This window comes from Alosa sapidissima, chromosome 7 (assembly GCF_018492685.1).
Source record: "Alosa sapidissima isolate fAloSap1 chromosome 7, fAloSap1.pri, whole genome shotgun sequence".
Classification (NCBI taxonomy): domain Eukaryota; kingdom Metazoa; phylum Chordata; class Actinopteri; order Clupeiformes; family Clupeidae; genus Alosa; species Alosa sapidissima.
The window spans coordinates 24,516,849-24,533,696 of record NC_055963.1 but is presented as its reverse complement, the minus strand read 5'-3'; the positions used below and the strand labels follow the sequence as shown (position 1 = coordinate 24,533,696).

At 37.5% G+C, this 16,848-nt stretch overlaps 1 protein-coding gene across 1 annotated transcript; it reads left to right on the top strand.

Annotated features, from left to right (window-relative positions):
• The first annotated feature begins 8,630 nt into the window (after nucleotides 1-8,630).
• Nucleotides 8,631-15,521, top strand: slc17a9a (solute carrier family 17 member 9a). The gene is made up of 13 exons (XM_042098528.1): nucleotides 8,631-8,778; nucleotides 9,425-9,622; nucleotides 11,028-11,167; nucleotides 11,474-11,573; nucleotides 12,087-12,211; nucleotides 12,532-12,643; nucleotides 12,776-12,872; nucleotides 12,990-13,077; nucleotides 13,191-13,225; nucleotides 13,813-13,928; nucleotides 14,366-14,421; nucleotides 14,599-14,628; nucleotides 14,843-15,521. The coding sequence occupies exons 1-13, from the start codon at nucleotides 8,690-8,692 to the stop codon at nucleotides 14,983-14,985; spliced, it is 1,329 nt and encodes a 442-aa protein (XP_041954462.1). The 5' UTR covers nucleotides 8,631-8,689; the 3' UTR covers nucleotides 14,986-15,521.
• The last annotated feature ends 1,327 nt before the right edge of the window (nucleotides 15,522-16,848 follow it).

Genomic DNA, 16,848 nt, shown 5'->3' with positions numbered 1-16,848 from the left:
AATATGTGATAAAGAATATGATTATGTAAACAGTAGGCTATTGAAACCTAAACAATTGCACCCTAAACAAAGCGTACACCTTTTCACTTTTAACTGAGTCCTTATTTCCTCATTACTTTCCTCACTCAACCATGCCACCTTCTATCCATGCCCAATAGGCATATTCACATGCTTTCTCTCTCTCTCTTTCTCTCTCTCTAGTCAACTCTGAATGCACCAGAGTGAACATTAGAAATATTATTAGTGGACAACTTTATTTTTGAATCTGAATGACAAATCTAGAAATATTCACTAATGTACACAGAACAGTGTTTTGCAGATTGACTTGCTTTCCTCAAATATGTTTTTTTGTCTCAAGGCTGTAATCATAACTTTGAGGGAAACATGTTGTGCTCTTACCATGGTAAAATAGGTTTTATATTGCAGTCTGCCAACTAATGAGCATCTCTCTGGAATAGCGCAGCATTTTTCAAAAAGACGATGCCTGATAAAAATGTGTTAAAAATCCACAAGTTATCTAAACCCTCCCCCCACCGGACTGAGCTACAAAAAAATACCATCAACATTGTTGTATTAGAGAATAGACACAGTATAACAGATAGTAAGAAGGACAGGTTGGAATTGAAAGAGAAGCGAGTAAAATTAGACAAATTACGTATGCTTGAGATGGAGAAGTTAATGCAGTTTACACAACAGATCAAACTGGAATGGTAACTGATAAGGATGGGATCGCGGAAGAATTTGCTAAGTATTATGAAAAACTATAAATCAGAGACAAATGGAGATAAAGAATTTATGCAGACTTATTTAAAGAACCTTGAAATACCAAAAGTAACACAAATAAATAATCTTGAATTAATAAAGACAATTACAATTGAAGAGATAAATGAGCAAATACAAAGTTTAAAACAAGGAAAGTCTCCAGGAGATGATGGTTTTACAAACGAATTTTATAAAGCCTTTCAAGACCAAGTCAGCCCTCTACTTGTAAGAGCTTACAATTATGCATTAGCTACTGGAAAATGGGCACAAACGTGGACATCATCCATCATCACCTTGATACCTAAGGAAGGGAAAGACCTCACAAAATGTGCATCCTATAGGCCGATATCATTATTAAATACAGACCATAAAATAATTACATCAATTTTAGCTAATAGGTTAAAACATACTATTGCAGACATAATAAATACTGATCAGTGCGGTTTTATTCCAGGACGCCTCCTGACAGATAATGTAAGACGAACACTGAACATAATTGATTATGCGAATCAAAAAGAGAATGAAGAACTCCTTCTGATGACTTTAGATGCTGAAAAAGCTTTTGATTTAGTTAGTTGGCCTTTTATGTTTGCTGCAATGAGGAGCTTTGGATTAGATGATGAGTTCTGTCGATGGATAAAAGCAATGTACACCAGCCCTGTTTCTTTAGTAAAAACAAATGGTACACTATCAAGACGGTTCCCAATTCAAAGAGGTACAAGACAAGGAGACCCTCTCTCTCCACTCCTCTTTACTATCTACATTGAAGTTCTTGCACTTTACGCAGATGACATAATACTTTACTTGACCACCAGAAAATTCATTACAACATTTGATGGGAGTGATTGAAGAATATAGTAAAACCTCAGGATATAGAATAAATAAAAGTAAATGTGAAGCTTTAACTATTGGAATGCAAATGAATCAATGGTTAAAAGATAGCTATAACATTAAATGGGAAACAAAAAACATAAAATATTTAGGTATTTATATAAGTAATGATTTGAATGATTTATATAAAAACAACTATGCTTCTTTGGAATTAAAGATAAGACAAGACCTAAATAGGTGGAAATTAATTCCTGATGGAATATACAGTAGAGTTGAGACAATTAAGATGATGGTACTCCCACAATTACTTTTTTTATTTCAAGCACTACCAATCACACTCCCACCAACATTCTTCACTACATGGACTAAGATGATTGCAAATTTCATTTGGAATGATAAAAAACATAGAATCAACTTTAAGCTATTAACACAGCCAAAAGAGAAAGGAGGTTTAGGGACTCCACATATACAAAACTATTTTTTTGCGACACAAATGTTAACAATAATGAAATGGATGAGCAGTAGTACCAGTGATGTAGTACTCGAGTCCGGTCTCGGACTCGAGTCCGGTCTCGAGACCGATTTCTGCTTTCTCGGACTCGACTCGGACTTGTTCCTTCAAAGACTCGGTCTTGACTCGGTCTCGGACCACAGTGGGAGGAGAAGGACTCGTAATTTCAGACCGAGTCCTCGAGACCAACGCATTTTTTATGTTCATATCAAAAAAATGTTTATGTTCATATCAAAAAATCAAAATGAAATTTCACGGCGGCCGTCTTTGCCCCTTGTTGGCCTTGGTGCCCCCTTCTTTCAATATTCTGCTTTGCGTCCGTTTAATAGCGATTTTTATTTAGCCTATAGCCTGTGAAAATAATCTTAGCATCACAGCGCAAACTAATTCAGTTTTACACAGTGGAGAAAATGACAGCGCATGGCAAGACAGAAAGTGCGTCCAAATTCACCCATTCTTCTCAGTTGAAATACTCGCAATCGCTAAGCCTACTCATCACACAGGCACATGTATCACATCACATGAAAGAACTTTTTCTCAGCTTTTAAACAATGTTAGCCGCTAATTGCTGTGGTGAACGGTTCGCGTTCGCGAACGGTTCGCGACAAACCATATATCAGAATAAACAGCAGACCTTACCGAACACAAAGGTGTAAAGCAGTCCCCTGTACAGTAAGCCGTTCCAGAGTATTCCGGTTAAATTAAAAATGTAATCTGCAGCAAGGTCTACATTCATGTCTCCAACTTTGGTCTTTAGGTTTCAAAATGTGTTTAAATCATTCTTCATGATTTCATAACAGGCCAAATACAAAATAAATGTTACAAATATTGCCTAGATATAGGTAAATATTAAAATCAGAGGATATACAGCTGAGTAAGAGTTTGTGAAAGGAGTCTTAATGATCAAAAAATGCTAAGCATGCATCAAGGTTGCATCAGTTTCTTAAAGCTGAGCTGTGCTTAAATTGTTCAATACATGATTCCATAACAGGCCAAATATAAAATAAATATAAATATTAAATATAGCCTAGACATCTAAATATTAGATGATCAGATGATTTCCTATGTAATATGTCATGTTTCATGCTTTTGTAATGTTTCATACAGTGATTCAGGTCTACTGCTGTGAATAGGCTAAATACAACTTTGATTATTTTTATAGCCTACTACTGTATAGTTAACTTTGGCCTTGGTGCCCTGACATGTGGCCTTTGTGCCCCCCACCAAATATGCCCAACTGAAGGCCAAGTGGCCTTGCCCCTAAAATGGTGAAATTCCAAGCCTGGGCCTAACTGTTGATTATTAATTGGGATGATATTAAATCATATGAAAACTGACATGTTTTTATGGTCTTGGTCTCGACTCGGTTTCGACTCCTAAAGGACTCGGTCTCGACTCGGACTTGCTTCCTCAAAGACTCGGTCTTGACTCGGACTCGACTGTATCTGAAAACCAACGGACTCGGTCTCGACTCGGTCTCGACCCTTCAAAGACTCGGTCTTGACTCGGACTCGGCATAGGCGGTCTCGTCCCCATCACTAAGTAGTACTGAAACAAGATGGATTCATATCGAGAAAGAGCTGACAAATGGAGTAATTGGAACTCTGCCTTTTCTAGGAAAAGAGACACAAAAACAATACATACAGTCATTCTGCATTGGAAATACCATAAGGAATTGGAAACAAATGAGCAAACGTTTAAAATTTCAGACTGAAAGTATACAACTTAGACAAATGACACAAGATCCAGACTTCATAGCGCATAAAACAGATAACATTTTAGAATCATGGGCCAATAAAGGACTAATATTATTTGCACAGCTTTTTGAAAAAAATACAGTTGACACATTTGAAGCTCTATCGGCAAGATTTAGCTTACAGCAAAAACATTTCTTTAAATAATTACAAGTTAGAAGTTATATTAAACAAAATGCAGAAAGGAAATCAGAAATGAGGTATTAACTTTTTTATTAGAAACCAGAAACAAAAGTAGTGATGGACTCGCAAGTGCTTATAAGATATTGCAAAAAATGACAAACGTAGAATATAAAGCAAAAGAAAAATGGGGAAAAGAGCTATCTGTAAACATATCAGATGAGGCCTGGAGCGACTCTTTAAAAGAAAACTTTAAAACAACTCAGTCAAAACACTGGAAAGAGTTTGCATGGAAAATAAGCCAGAGGTACTTCACTACACCTGACCAATGTGGAAAACAAATTTTAGGAACAGCATGTTGGAGAGGATGTGGTGAAGGTAAGGCAAATCACACTCACATTTTTTTCTCATGTCCGGTAATAAGGTCCTTTTGGGAAGAGGTAGGAAGAGCTATTTCACACATCTTTGATTTAAAAGAACCCCTCACATTAGAAAACTTTTTAGGCATTGGCATAAAATCTAAGATTAAAACAAAGTACTGCAAACTTTTTAATATCCTGAGACTAACGGCACTTAAGCAACTCACAAGGCTATGGAAACAACCAAAACAACCTGTAATACTTACATGGTACAATACAATAGAAAAAGTTTTGGAAATGGAGAAAATGATATTAAAAACTAGAAACCGTTCAGAAATATCGAATAAAACTTATCCAGAACTTATACTTAACAAAATAAATAACTACTTTGAAAATAGATGTGTATAACAGACCTGCCTCTACAATGACACTCATACAGGCGCACACTCATGCACACATTCATACACTTATATACATACATACATGAACACAGGTAAGCCAATTCACTTATGTCTATTATTTAATTACTTATGTCTTGTATTTATGTCTTTGTCTTTGTCATTTGCTGGGGATGTTTGTTTTTGTTGTTGTGATGTTCCTCCTTTTTTTTTTTTTTTTTTCTGTCAATGTAATGTCTGTCAATGATTGTCCGTCAATGTTATGTTTTTTGTGTTTTGTTTCTGTTGGTGATTGTTTATTTTTTGAAGGACAAAATATAAAAATGTTAAATAGTAGTGCAGTAGAAGACCTGACATAATGATTTGATTGTAAATGAAAGCACTACATTTAAATAAAGTAATAAATTTTTTTTTAAAAAAAACATTGTTGTGTGCCAATTAAAGTTTCTATTCTATTCTATTCTATTCTATTCTATTCTATAGTTTTTTATATCAACTTGTCTACATTATACTCACTCCCTTTAGCACATTACCAGTCCCGGCCCTGTCACTACAAGCGTCTTATGCTTGATCACCCTAAAGCACATTGGACTTTTTAAATTTAATTTATATAGTATATTTAGTATTTAGTTTTGTTAGTTTTCTTATCTTCTACTGTCTTTATTGTACAGTGGAGTTTAGTTATATGTTTATACTTATACTTATATTTACCATTTCTGCTGTAAGTGCATGTTGTGTGTGATGTCTGTATGCTACTGAGACCCTTGAATTTCCCCTTGGGGATCAATAAAGTATCTATCTATCTATCTATCTCTATCTATAAGGGATGAATGTGTCACTCCCAAGGCCAAATGTAAATGTGTGTCTCTGTGTCAACTATTATACATCTTATTGGAGTCCCCGGAGAACCTGTTTTACTAGCCTTGCATGTAAATTAAGTATTGGTATCAGTGTGGTGTTACAACATTAAATCTCCCATCAACAATTGATGGGAACATTAACGGATCCTAACATTACTTCTTGTGTGTATGTGTGTGTGTGTGTGTGTGGGGGGGGGGGGGGGAGGGGGTGGCGGTCATTGGAGGATTACACTGTTGAAAGCATTATCAAGTCACAATTCTTCTGGAGAAATGTTAAATGTTAATGTAAAAATGAACATGTCCAAGAAAAGAACACCATGCTTACTTAAAAATGGAGAAGGCTTAGTTGTGTTTTTGTGCTGCTTTGCTGATTTTGGCACAGGGTGCCTTAAATCTGTGGAGGGCACAATACATTTCAAGACTAAGAGGCATCCTGGAGTGAAACATGCAGCCCATTGTTAGAGAGCTCAGTCTCAAACGCAGGTCATAGGTCCTCCAGCATAATGACCCACAGCTATAAGTTAAGGCAGTGGCGATTCTAGACATTTTTAACAAGGGTGGCACTAGTGAGGCACTGATTAATTCAAGGGTGGCATGAGGCAAAACATCCAGATAAACAGAAACAGGCTCAAGATGTGAAATTAGCACAAATACATTAGGGAAACCAGATGCAAACACCATACTCATAAATTGAAGGACAAAAAAAACACAAATACCTTACTCTCAAATACACTCTTGTATTTGAATAAAATGTAATACAAACATATTAAAGTTAATTATCTAAGTTGTCTGTCACTGGGCTGTGCTGTTCTAAAACAAATTCCATCATGGGGACATTAAAATATAATCAATTTTATTATATCTCAATATAATCTCATATTTCTGATCACAACAACTCTGGGCAAATTACAAGTCAGCACCAGTGCTGCATTCATTGTTTTGCACTTTTATAATCACATCACCAAAAGTAGGTTATTGGTTTTACCAAAAGAATTTGGCACTATTTTTAAACTACAAACCTATAAAGTATTTTGATACAAAATATGATGCCATTTTTTTCCAACTAAATAAAATAAAAATGACAACATACTATTTTGTATTTTGCATACATGTATCAGACATACTGCCTATCCCTGGCTGTTGGCTGCAGCAACTCAAGCTAGGTGGTACTGATTTTTTGTGTTTGTTTTGTGTTTATGTTAGTTTTGATCCAATTTGACAGCTTTGCTATGTTGCCCACTCAAAATTTCTACCAGCCCACCCAAATATAGTAGCCTAGCCTAGGTTAGAACCAGCCCTGCCCTGCATGGAGACATATTTTACGATAATAATGGAGAAAATGTTAGCAAAACTTTAGGTTTTTGTTAACGGAATCTCCCGACCCTCATTAATCTATTTGCGCAACAGCCCACATTCTGCCTTCAATCCAGCAAGACAAGTAAAATAAATGTTTTTTTTTTAAAGATGTCATCGTCATAGGCACGATATTTAGGCTACCTCTGTTAAGCCTACACAAAGTTGCGTATTAAGGAGTATTTCCTGATCGGGGAAACCTTTCGTTCCGCAGTTTATTGTGCCGCAGGCCAATAAAGGCAAGCGTGTTTGCCACTTACATTTCTAACGTCTGACACTTCACACTGCTGCAAATGCATCAAGAAAGGTCCTGCCTTACACCATGTTAATGACCAATCGTAGACTAGGATTTGGGGTGGCACCTGGGGTGGCCAATCGAATCTCAAGGGTGGCCTGTGCCACCCGGAGCCACCCCTCTGGCTCCGCCCCTGAGTTAAGGAACAAATCTATTCTGAAACGGCCTTCTATGAGGCCAGATCTAAATCCAGTTGAACATCTGGACAGATCTAAAACATTCAGTCTGCAGAAGGCACCCTTCAAACTTGAAACGACTGGAGCAGTTTGCTTAGGAACAATGGGCAAAACTACCAGTTGACAGATGCAGAAGTCTCAGTCAGAGCCACAGAAAGTGTTTGTTTTGAAGTAATTACCTCTAAAGGTTGCGCAACACACAACGGGTGAAGGGTACCATCATTTTTTTCTGTTGTTTAAAATATTCTGTTGAATGAAGAGCCAATATCTATGTTTAATTTGCATTAAACATGGAATATACAATGATGAATGGCAAATACTTTTGTCAGTTTCAAATTATTTCAGAGAAAAAACTCAAACAAAAACCTTCAGAATATAGGTAGGAATAAAATTAGAAGGTTTAGTGTATGTAAGTGCTACTGAAGTGGAGATATCTAGTAGTAAAATAACCCTTAAAGGTGTAGTTTTGAGATTGTCTTTGCATTTGAACAATATAAGTTACTGAAGCAAAGTACACTGAAAAATTTAAACTGCATATGAAAAACAGTGTTTTCTACCCTCCACTAAAAACCCTTCAGTGCCTCATAAGAGACTAGACCTTAACCTGTGACCGCACAACCTTGACTATTTAATCAGTGCATCTAGTCTTTTACAGTGATTATCTATGCAAGGTTTAATAAAGATCTGCCACCCCATGTGGGAGATATGGTGCAAATACTGTATAATAGGACCCCAGGTTTGATTGACATCCATCATGCCTCTTGGAAGATATCGCACACTGTATTACACATTACATGAGAACTCCACGTGACCTTCGACCCCATGACTACCTAATGTAGTTGGAGTACCTAATGAGGGAGTCTGAATACTTTCTGAATGCAAATAATATATCAAAAGAAAGAATTCTTATAAGGTGTACTATAATTTAAAATCAGTAGTATATAATATCAGTAATTTAACCGACAAGTCCCAATTTTGTTAAAATAGCTTTAAAGCTGTCCACAACATCAACAGTTCAAGTTTATGGTGTCTAAATAAGGCAACACCAGGCCGCACTCAATTTGCATGAGTGACGCCTACCAGTAGGAAAAACTAGTTTCAGTGACATGCTGTTCACAGACACCTATATTCACAATGAGGCAGAGGCGGAGTCACAACCTTGACAGACTTCTTGACATAGTTTCAGTGTTCTGAGGAGTTGACGGGCCTGCTTGAACGTGCACGAGACCAGTCAACGCTTCCCTCTGTGTAGTGGGGCAGCAGCAATGCCATGCTGTCTTCAGAAGAGACTCAGAAGAATAATATCATTCTAGATCTCAATGTAAGGAGTGAAGGAACCAAAACTCAACCATGGCCAAGGTAAGATCTGAACAATAAATGATCAGGCTGTGCTATATGGCCTTATTATACCACTTTAATGTTACCTGTGTTGTTTACTGGGGTTGGAGACAGAACAGAAGGCAACAGAATTCGTAATTCATTATCAATAGCCTACTTTCATCTGACTGGACAGGTTAACAGGAAATGAAACGCACACTTAGACACAGATATTTGAAAGGTTCCTTTCCTCACATTACATCGATATCACATTTTCCTCAGTATACTACTGCTTGTTACAAAATGTTTCTCCTTTGGTCAGTTTATTGTGCATGTTAATGTTAATGCAATGCATGTTTTCTGTAGGATTTGTGATTGTTGCCTATATATTTCTTAGACATATTCTGATACATTTTTCAAACTACTTTTGAGTTTAAAATCAGAATTTCTGAAAAAGAAAGATCAGACATAGCTTCTGGCTTAAACTTAAATGTGACTGACTGACCTTACATTCCTGTTGACAGGAAGATCTGGTCTTGCAGCATTTTCGTTAATTACAGCTTCAATCTTATTTCTGAAGTAGACTTACACTAAGCAAAAGCAAAGTAATAGTCTTGTTGTCATAAGACTAGCAGCTAATGTTATAGTCACGCAATTATATATATATATATATTTGTCTTTTCTCTAGATCACTGGCTCAAACATGGACCATAATGCTTCTTCTCGTCACCTGTTTGCTGTACTGTGCCAGGATGGCCATGCCAGTGTGTGCGGTCGCCATGGCCACAGAGTTCGGGTGGAGCAAGACAGAGATCGGTGTAGTGATGAGTGGCTTCTTCTGGGGCTATTGCTTCACTCAGATTGTTGGAGGTCACGTCAGTGACAGGTGGGTATAAGGCAAGCTGTTCAAAAAATGACAGAAATGCTTGGGTACAGCCTAGAACGTTGATTCTGTGCCTTATTTTGGCAGTATGAGTGATAACGCTTTGAAGCCTGATTGGGGTCAGACCATGCTGGATAAGGTTTTAGTTGTTTATGTCAGTGTGACTTCTTCGTCAAACTTTGAAGTGTTTGGTTCGTTATGATTAGTTAACTGGCCATCGTTATGGCATTAAAGACTATCTGCAGTGCACATACCCACTTAGTTATTTTTAGAGAAGTGGATAAGAGCTCATTGCCATTTTAAACAATACTGCATTAACTAGAACAGAAACTAGATCTACATTTATTCATTTAGCAGATGTTTTTATCCAAAGCGACTTACATACAGTGCCACCGGAAAGTATTCAGACCCTTCCAAGTTTTCTACATTTTGTTATATTTCAGACTCATCTTGAAATGGATTCAATTCGGGTTTTTTTCTCATCAATCTACACACAACACTCCAACACTCCACAAATCAGGTGTTTGGAGTGTTTTGTACATTTATAAAAAATACAAGTCTGTAATATTCCATTTACATTAGTATTCAGACCCTTGGTTATGACACTTGCAATTGAGCTCTGGTGCATCCTACTTCTATCAATGGTCCTTGAGATGCTTCTACAAGTTGATTAGAGTCCATCTGTGCCTAAATTAATTCATTGGCCATTATTAGGACAGGCAGACATGTCTTTATATAAGGTCTCACAGTTGATGGTGTATGTCAGAGTGAAAACCAAGCCACAAGGTCGAGACAATTGTCCGTAGACCTGCGAGACAGGTTTCTGTGAAGACACAGATCTGGGCAAGGAAACAAAAAAAATCTGCAGCATTGAAAGTGCCCAAGAGCACAATAGCCTCCATTATTCTCAACTAGAAAAGTTTGGAACAACTAACAGTCTTCCTAGATCTGGCCGCTCAGCCAAACTAAGTAATCCGGGACAAAGGGCTTTGGTCAGACAGGTAAACAAGGACCCAATGGTCACTATGAATGAGATTCAGAGTTCCTTTGAGAAGATGAGAGAAGCATAAAGAAGGACAAACACCTGATTTTTTGTGGAGTGTTGAAGTATTATGTGTAGATTGATGAGAGAAAAAATTAACTGAATCCATTTTAAGATGAGCCTGAAACATAAAAGTGAAAAACTTGAAAGGGTCTGAATACTTTCCGGTTGCACTGTATGTGTTATTTTACAAGCAACTTGAGTTTAAATGCCTTGCTCAAGGGCACAATTGAACCCACAACTTTTCTGGCTACTGTATGCCAGCTCCTTGACCACTATGCTACCACCACTCCTGGTATCTCTTCATGTGCATCTACAGTATATGCCTGTCACATATGAACTAATGAGAGACTCATGCTTTGGTAGGATTGGTGGAGAGAGAGTTCTGTTGATGTCTACCATAGCTTGGGCGTCGATTGCAACTCTTACACCAGTTTTAACGCACTTGAATGTCAGCCCCCTGATCACCATGACAACGGCCAGATTCCTCATGGGACTTTTTCAAGGTAAAGGAATTTATGTGACAAATGAGAACTGTTCATAATGTGACAATTAAGAATGAACAAGACTTCAGAGTGGATTCCTGACTTCCCATGCTTTTAAACTAAAAAGTGTACAGATTGACTTGGAGTAAATGGAGTTAAATTGTCTTAAATTGAATGATATCAGGGTTTAATGTTCACAGGCATATTGCCTGAATTCAGGCTGTTTAAGATTTGAAAACAGATAATTAGATATAACAACTTTGAAAGTTGCCTTGTTGTAAGCCCTGTGACATTAATAATGAACCTTGCTGTTTACCTGTGGCACAGGTGTGCACTACCCATGTCTGACCAGTGTGTGTGCTCAGCGAGTGGAGGATGGAGAGAGAGGCTTTGTGATGAGTATTATTGGCTGTGGTTGCCACCTGGGGTGAGAGGACACAACTCAAACATCTCAAATGGCACTCAGATCATCCCACTCACACATACCATTTCATTATCTTTTTTATGCTCTGTTACATATTCATCACAGAACTGATCCATCTTGTAAACTTCATAGAAATTTACAACAAAGGTTTTTTTTTTACCCAAACAATGTAGCCTAAAATGATTTAGCAATAGTTTATATTCAGGAAATACTAAGTTGTATAGTGATCACAATATTGAATGAAAGACTGGTTAAATCCCTCTCATTTTTTAATCCATTCATGCGGCTGTCTCAGAAACTGAATCCATTACAAACATGTTAGGACTGCAGTGTAGTAAATTGAAGCCAACAGACTGCACAGCTAGCCCTAATCAAACCTAGCTACTTTTTATATTGCCAATATATTTGGAATTATGCAAGTTAGGTCCGGTCAAACTATTTATTCATATCTGATTAAATGAGAGGCGTTATTATTGCTAATAATATCTCTCTGTGTTGTTCTGTGTCTGCCATCAGGGTGCTGTCTGTAGGTGGAGTAGGTTCTGTGATTCTGGAATGGTATAGCTGGGAGCCTGTGTTCACCATAGTTGGGTTCCTCTCCGCCATGTGGGCTTTCAGTGTGTGGAAGTACCTTTTGAAAGGTAGAAATGCAGTGTCCATTCTGTTCCAGTGTTGAGAATGACACAATGCAATCATACATTTGCAAAACTGCAAACATTTTTAATTTAGTTCAGTAGTTTGTAAAAATATGCCGATTGTGTAGTATGAGTTTACACAGAAAGCAAAAAATATGGCATCTGAATTATTATTTGGAGTAGCTTACTAAGTCATTACTTATTAAATTAGCTATGAATGCAATACAATGAATTAATCTAAATATTATGCAAGGAAAGCCATTTTAAAACTGAATGTTTGTGTTTATACCGAGCACATCTGTGTGTATGTCTGTGGTGAATTTCAGCACCTGCCAGAATGCCAGAAGTTCCAGAAATGTCATCTAACCATGGGCACCAACTGAGCCCACAGGAATCGGCATCTTTTTGGCTGAAACTCTGCATGGAGCCTGCTGTGCTGTGAGTGAAATTCTAGACATTCTGCTTGCTTTATGTTATTCTTTTCTTTTCGTGTCCCTATTTGTTTGTCTGTCTGTCCATCCATTCAATGTGCCTGGCATCAAATCTTTTCCTCCTCCCTTCCCCCATCAGGTCCATGGTTTTTGCACATCTGTGCTTCAGTAGTAGCTATTACACGCTTATATCCTGGCTCCCAACCTTTTTCAAAGAAACATACCCTCATGCTAAGGTTAGTTTGTTTCTGCCATTTTTAAAGGCATGTGTAATTGATTTATGCAAACAGTCTTTAACTAAAGCCTGTATGTTTGCTTGCACTTCCTGAAATCATTAGACATTTTGTCTGCAGGGCTGTGTGTTTAACGTGGTTCCCTGGTTTGTTGCCATGGTCTCATCTCTGATTGGAGGCAGTTTGTCCAGTTACCTCATCAAAATGGGTAAATTATGAGATTCCTCCATGGCTTCTCAATATCCTCCATGGGCTTCTGAATATCCATTTTGCACAAATACATTGGCTATATGACCTCATTATAACAATTTTTTTTCATAGGATACAAAACAGTTAATGTCAGGAAGATGATGCAGGTATGTATAAGGCAAAAAAAAAGTATCTATTGTTATATGCGTTAAATTAACCACAAACATGTTGAAGTAAAAATGCCCCATTTGTATAATTCTGAGTTACACGTGTTTGTACATTATTTGTGACATTATGTGAAACAATTACTCAACAAAGGTCCTACAGACTGAAACACAACATATGGATAGTAAGAATTTCACCATAATATGATAATGTTAATTTATAATAATACACTTAATGTTGAGGTGTTCTCAATCAAACATTTAACGCATGCAAAGGCTCTAAGTAGAAATATATGGTGCACCCTTTAACTCTTTTAGGGTTCTGCTATTAATGTCTTGCTGCTATGAAGATCTGCATGCTGCGGCTTGCATTCAGCCCACTTGCTATCGTAATTAGCTTTCGTCTCGCATTCCTGTAGAAACCTAGGCAATCAAAGTTTTGTGTTCTAATACCAATGTATAGTCATTATCAATGTACTGTAATTGCTCAGAATTGCCAGTTGTGATGTGTGGTTACATTAAATCTGGGATTGCTGGTGTGTGTTTAGATGTGATGGAAGTCTAACGATTGTTTTCTGGGGCGTATTCAGTTTTGTTCCATGGGGCTGAGCGGCATGTTTCTGCTGATGTTATGCAGAAACCCCTCCTTCACCTTAGCTGTTGCCCTGGTCTCTGCAGCCGTTGGCCTGGGAACATTCAACAGCAGGCAAGAATCCTAGAAATCATTTATAAATATATTATAGTGCTTTTACATATTAAATGTTAATATATTTTGGCCACCAGCAAGAAACAAGTTGCATGAAAGGTGCATTATAGGACTTTCCAAAAACATGTTTGAAGAAATGACCAATAGAAAATAAACTGAACAGGCATATTTTCTGTAATGCTATAATAAAACAGTATTTCATCATCTTATTTTGTGTAATTTGACTGTCTTTGCATGATTCCCATGCTTTGATGCTTTTTGAACTGTTTTTTGTTGAGTTGAGTTATGGTTATGGTTATTGAATTTAGCAGACGCTTTTGTCCAAAGCAATGTATGAACCTTATAATAGTTCAAATGAACAGTAAACCGTTTTTTAAAAGTTGTTAAGCCAACATTAAGCAAAACAGTAATAATAATGTCAATATGGGTTTCTACAGTGGTGTGACTGTGAACGTGCACGACCTGGCCCCATCCTGTGCCGGAGCTCTGTTTGGTTAGTCTTTCATCTTTTGTTATGCACATTAGCTTAGGTCACATTTTATTTAGCTTTTTGTCTGCCTTTTGACTCAGCAGCATCATGTTTCATGTCATTAGTTCTTTTGAGAGTATTATTTACTTAATCATTCATTGATGTGGAATTCATTTATTTTTCTTTTTTCTTTTTGCACAGGTATTATGAACACCTGTGGTGCTTTCTCAGGTACACCTCAAAACAATGATTCAGAGCACAGGGCCAATGATTCAGAACTGGCCACTCATGGCATTGTGTTTATGCATTTCATAAGTACTTTCTGTTACGACTAGTCCAGTCTTTACTTAGTAGAATTGAACGTCTGCTTGGTGTTCTGGTTTTCTGAATATCCCATTTGGGAATCAGAGAATGTGCCATTCATTTCTCTCACTGGTCTGCATAGGTCTCCTGCTGGTCTACTTCTCTGGATACCTCATAGAACTCACACAGTCCTGGGCCAGTGTGTTTTTCCTTCTGACTCTGGTGAATGCGATGGGTCTCATAATGTTCCTGCTGCTTGGAGAGGCGCGCCGCTTGGACTTATAGGACTGTAACATGTCACTATGGACTACTATGGCTTACAGACACTTACAGAGGAAATACTGCCAGGCTAGTATCTAACATGAAGGTTATGACATGGTAAAAAAAGAAAAAAGCATGAAATGTTTTCATATACATATTTTTTTTAAAAAAGAGGGATTTTTTAAAGTGCAGATGTATTATTGAAAAACATATTTATTGTTAACAGACTACGCAAATGTAGTCCGGAATCATTTGTGCTGTTATGGACATCAGTGTTCAATGCTGTTCTACATATCTTACAAATCCAGCTTGCAGCGCAATAACTGGTTTTAGCCTGCGAAAATGCAGGTCTGTCATATCCCGCTTTTGTCAGATGAGGGCAGTAAGGTCTCCATTTGCATATGCAGTGCATGCAGATGCATATGGGGCATATCACACAGGGTTTATAGGCATAGACAACTTATGTGGTATATTTAGGTAGTTGCGTGGGCACCGTCCTAGTGAAGGAACAGATTGAGCACCTCCACATTGTGGTACCCTCAAATGTATTCAACATGTATTAAAAGCAGGCAAAGGCAATTTAGCCTACCTAAAAAGAGACCCTCCCAGATATCTGTCCGTTTACTTTATTTATTTTGTGTTTATGGTTTTAATGACTTCGGACTCAACTTGTAATAACCTGATATACGCCATGGGTAAAATTATTTGTATCTTAAACAAAATTATTAATTAAAATATAATTAATTCCTGCCCAGTAGGCTTACCAACTTCAGCAGCCTCAAGTTCACCAACATGTGCAACTCAGCGTTATTTTGCATGGAATGCAGGGTCTCTTATCTAAAGGAAATGGGATGGATGATCATCACACACTGAACATGCTACCATTTATCATTTGACTAATGAGCCTAGTTTCTTCCACACACGCCATTGGGAATTATGGCCAAATCTTTGTTTCATTGTATTTCTCATGGACAGAGTCGTTCAGGTGCTTTTTGGCATACTCCCAGCAAAAAAATGGCTTCCATCTGGCCACTCTACCATAAAGGCCTGATTGGTGGAGTGCTGCACTGATTGTTGTCCTTCTGTAAGCTTCTCTTAAGGAACTTCTCTTACAAAGGATCTCTGGATCTCACTCATAGTGACCATTGGGTCCTTGGTTACCTGTCTGACCAAGGCCCTTTGTCCCTGATTACTCAGTTTGACTGGGAGGCCAGATCTAGGAAGACTGTTGGTTGTTTCAAATATTTTCCATTTGAGAATGATGGAGGCTACCATGCTCCATGTTCTTGTATCCTTGCAGGTCTATGGACAATTCTTGCCGGTCTATAGACTATTCGGTTACACTTACCGGTAACTTGACAGTATCGACAAAAAAAGTGACATGACACTGTCATGAACGTGTCATAAACAAGTCATAAACTTTTATGACATAACGCTTCTGTTATTAAGTGTCATTTGGTTTTTGTCATAACACGTTAGGGTTAGGATTAAGGTTAGGTTAAGGGTTAGGGTTAGGTTTAGGGTTAGAGTTAGAGTTTTGTCGATACTTGACAGTATCGACAAAAAAAGTGACATGACACTGTCATGAACGCGTCATAAACAAGTCATAAACTTTTATGACATAATGCTTCTGTTATGACATAATGCTTCTGTTATTAAGTGTCATTTGGTTTTTGTCATAACAAGTTAGGGTTAGGATTAGGGTTAGGTTAAGGGTTAGGTTTAGGTTTAGGGTTAGAGTTAAGGGTTAGAGATTAGGATTAGGGTTAGGGTTCATGTGTCATGACAGTGTCATGTCACTCTTATTTCGATACTGTCAAGTAAAGTGTTACCGACAAATTATACATTGAAAAAGCATGATTTCATGCACTGCAGAGGGTGGTGAAA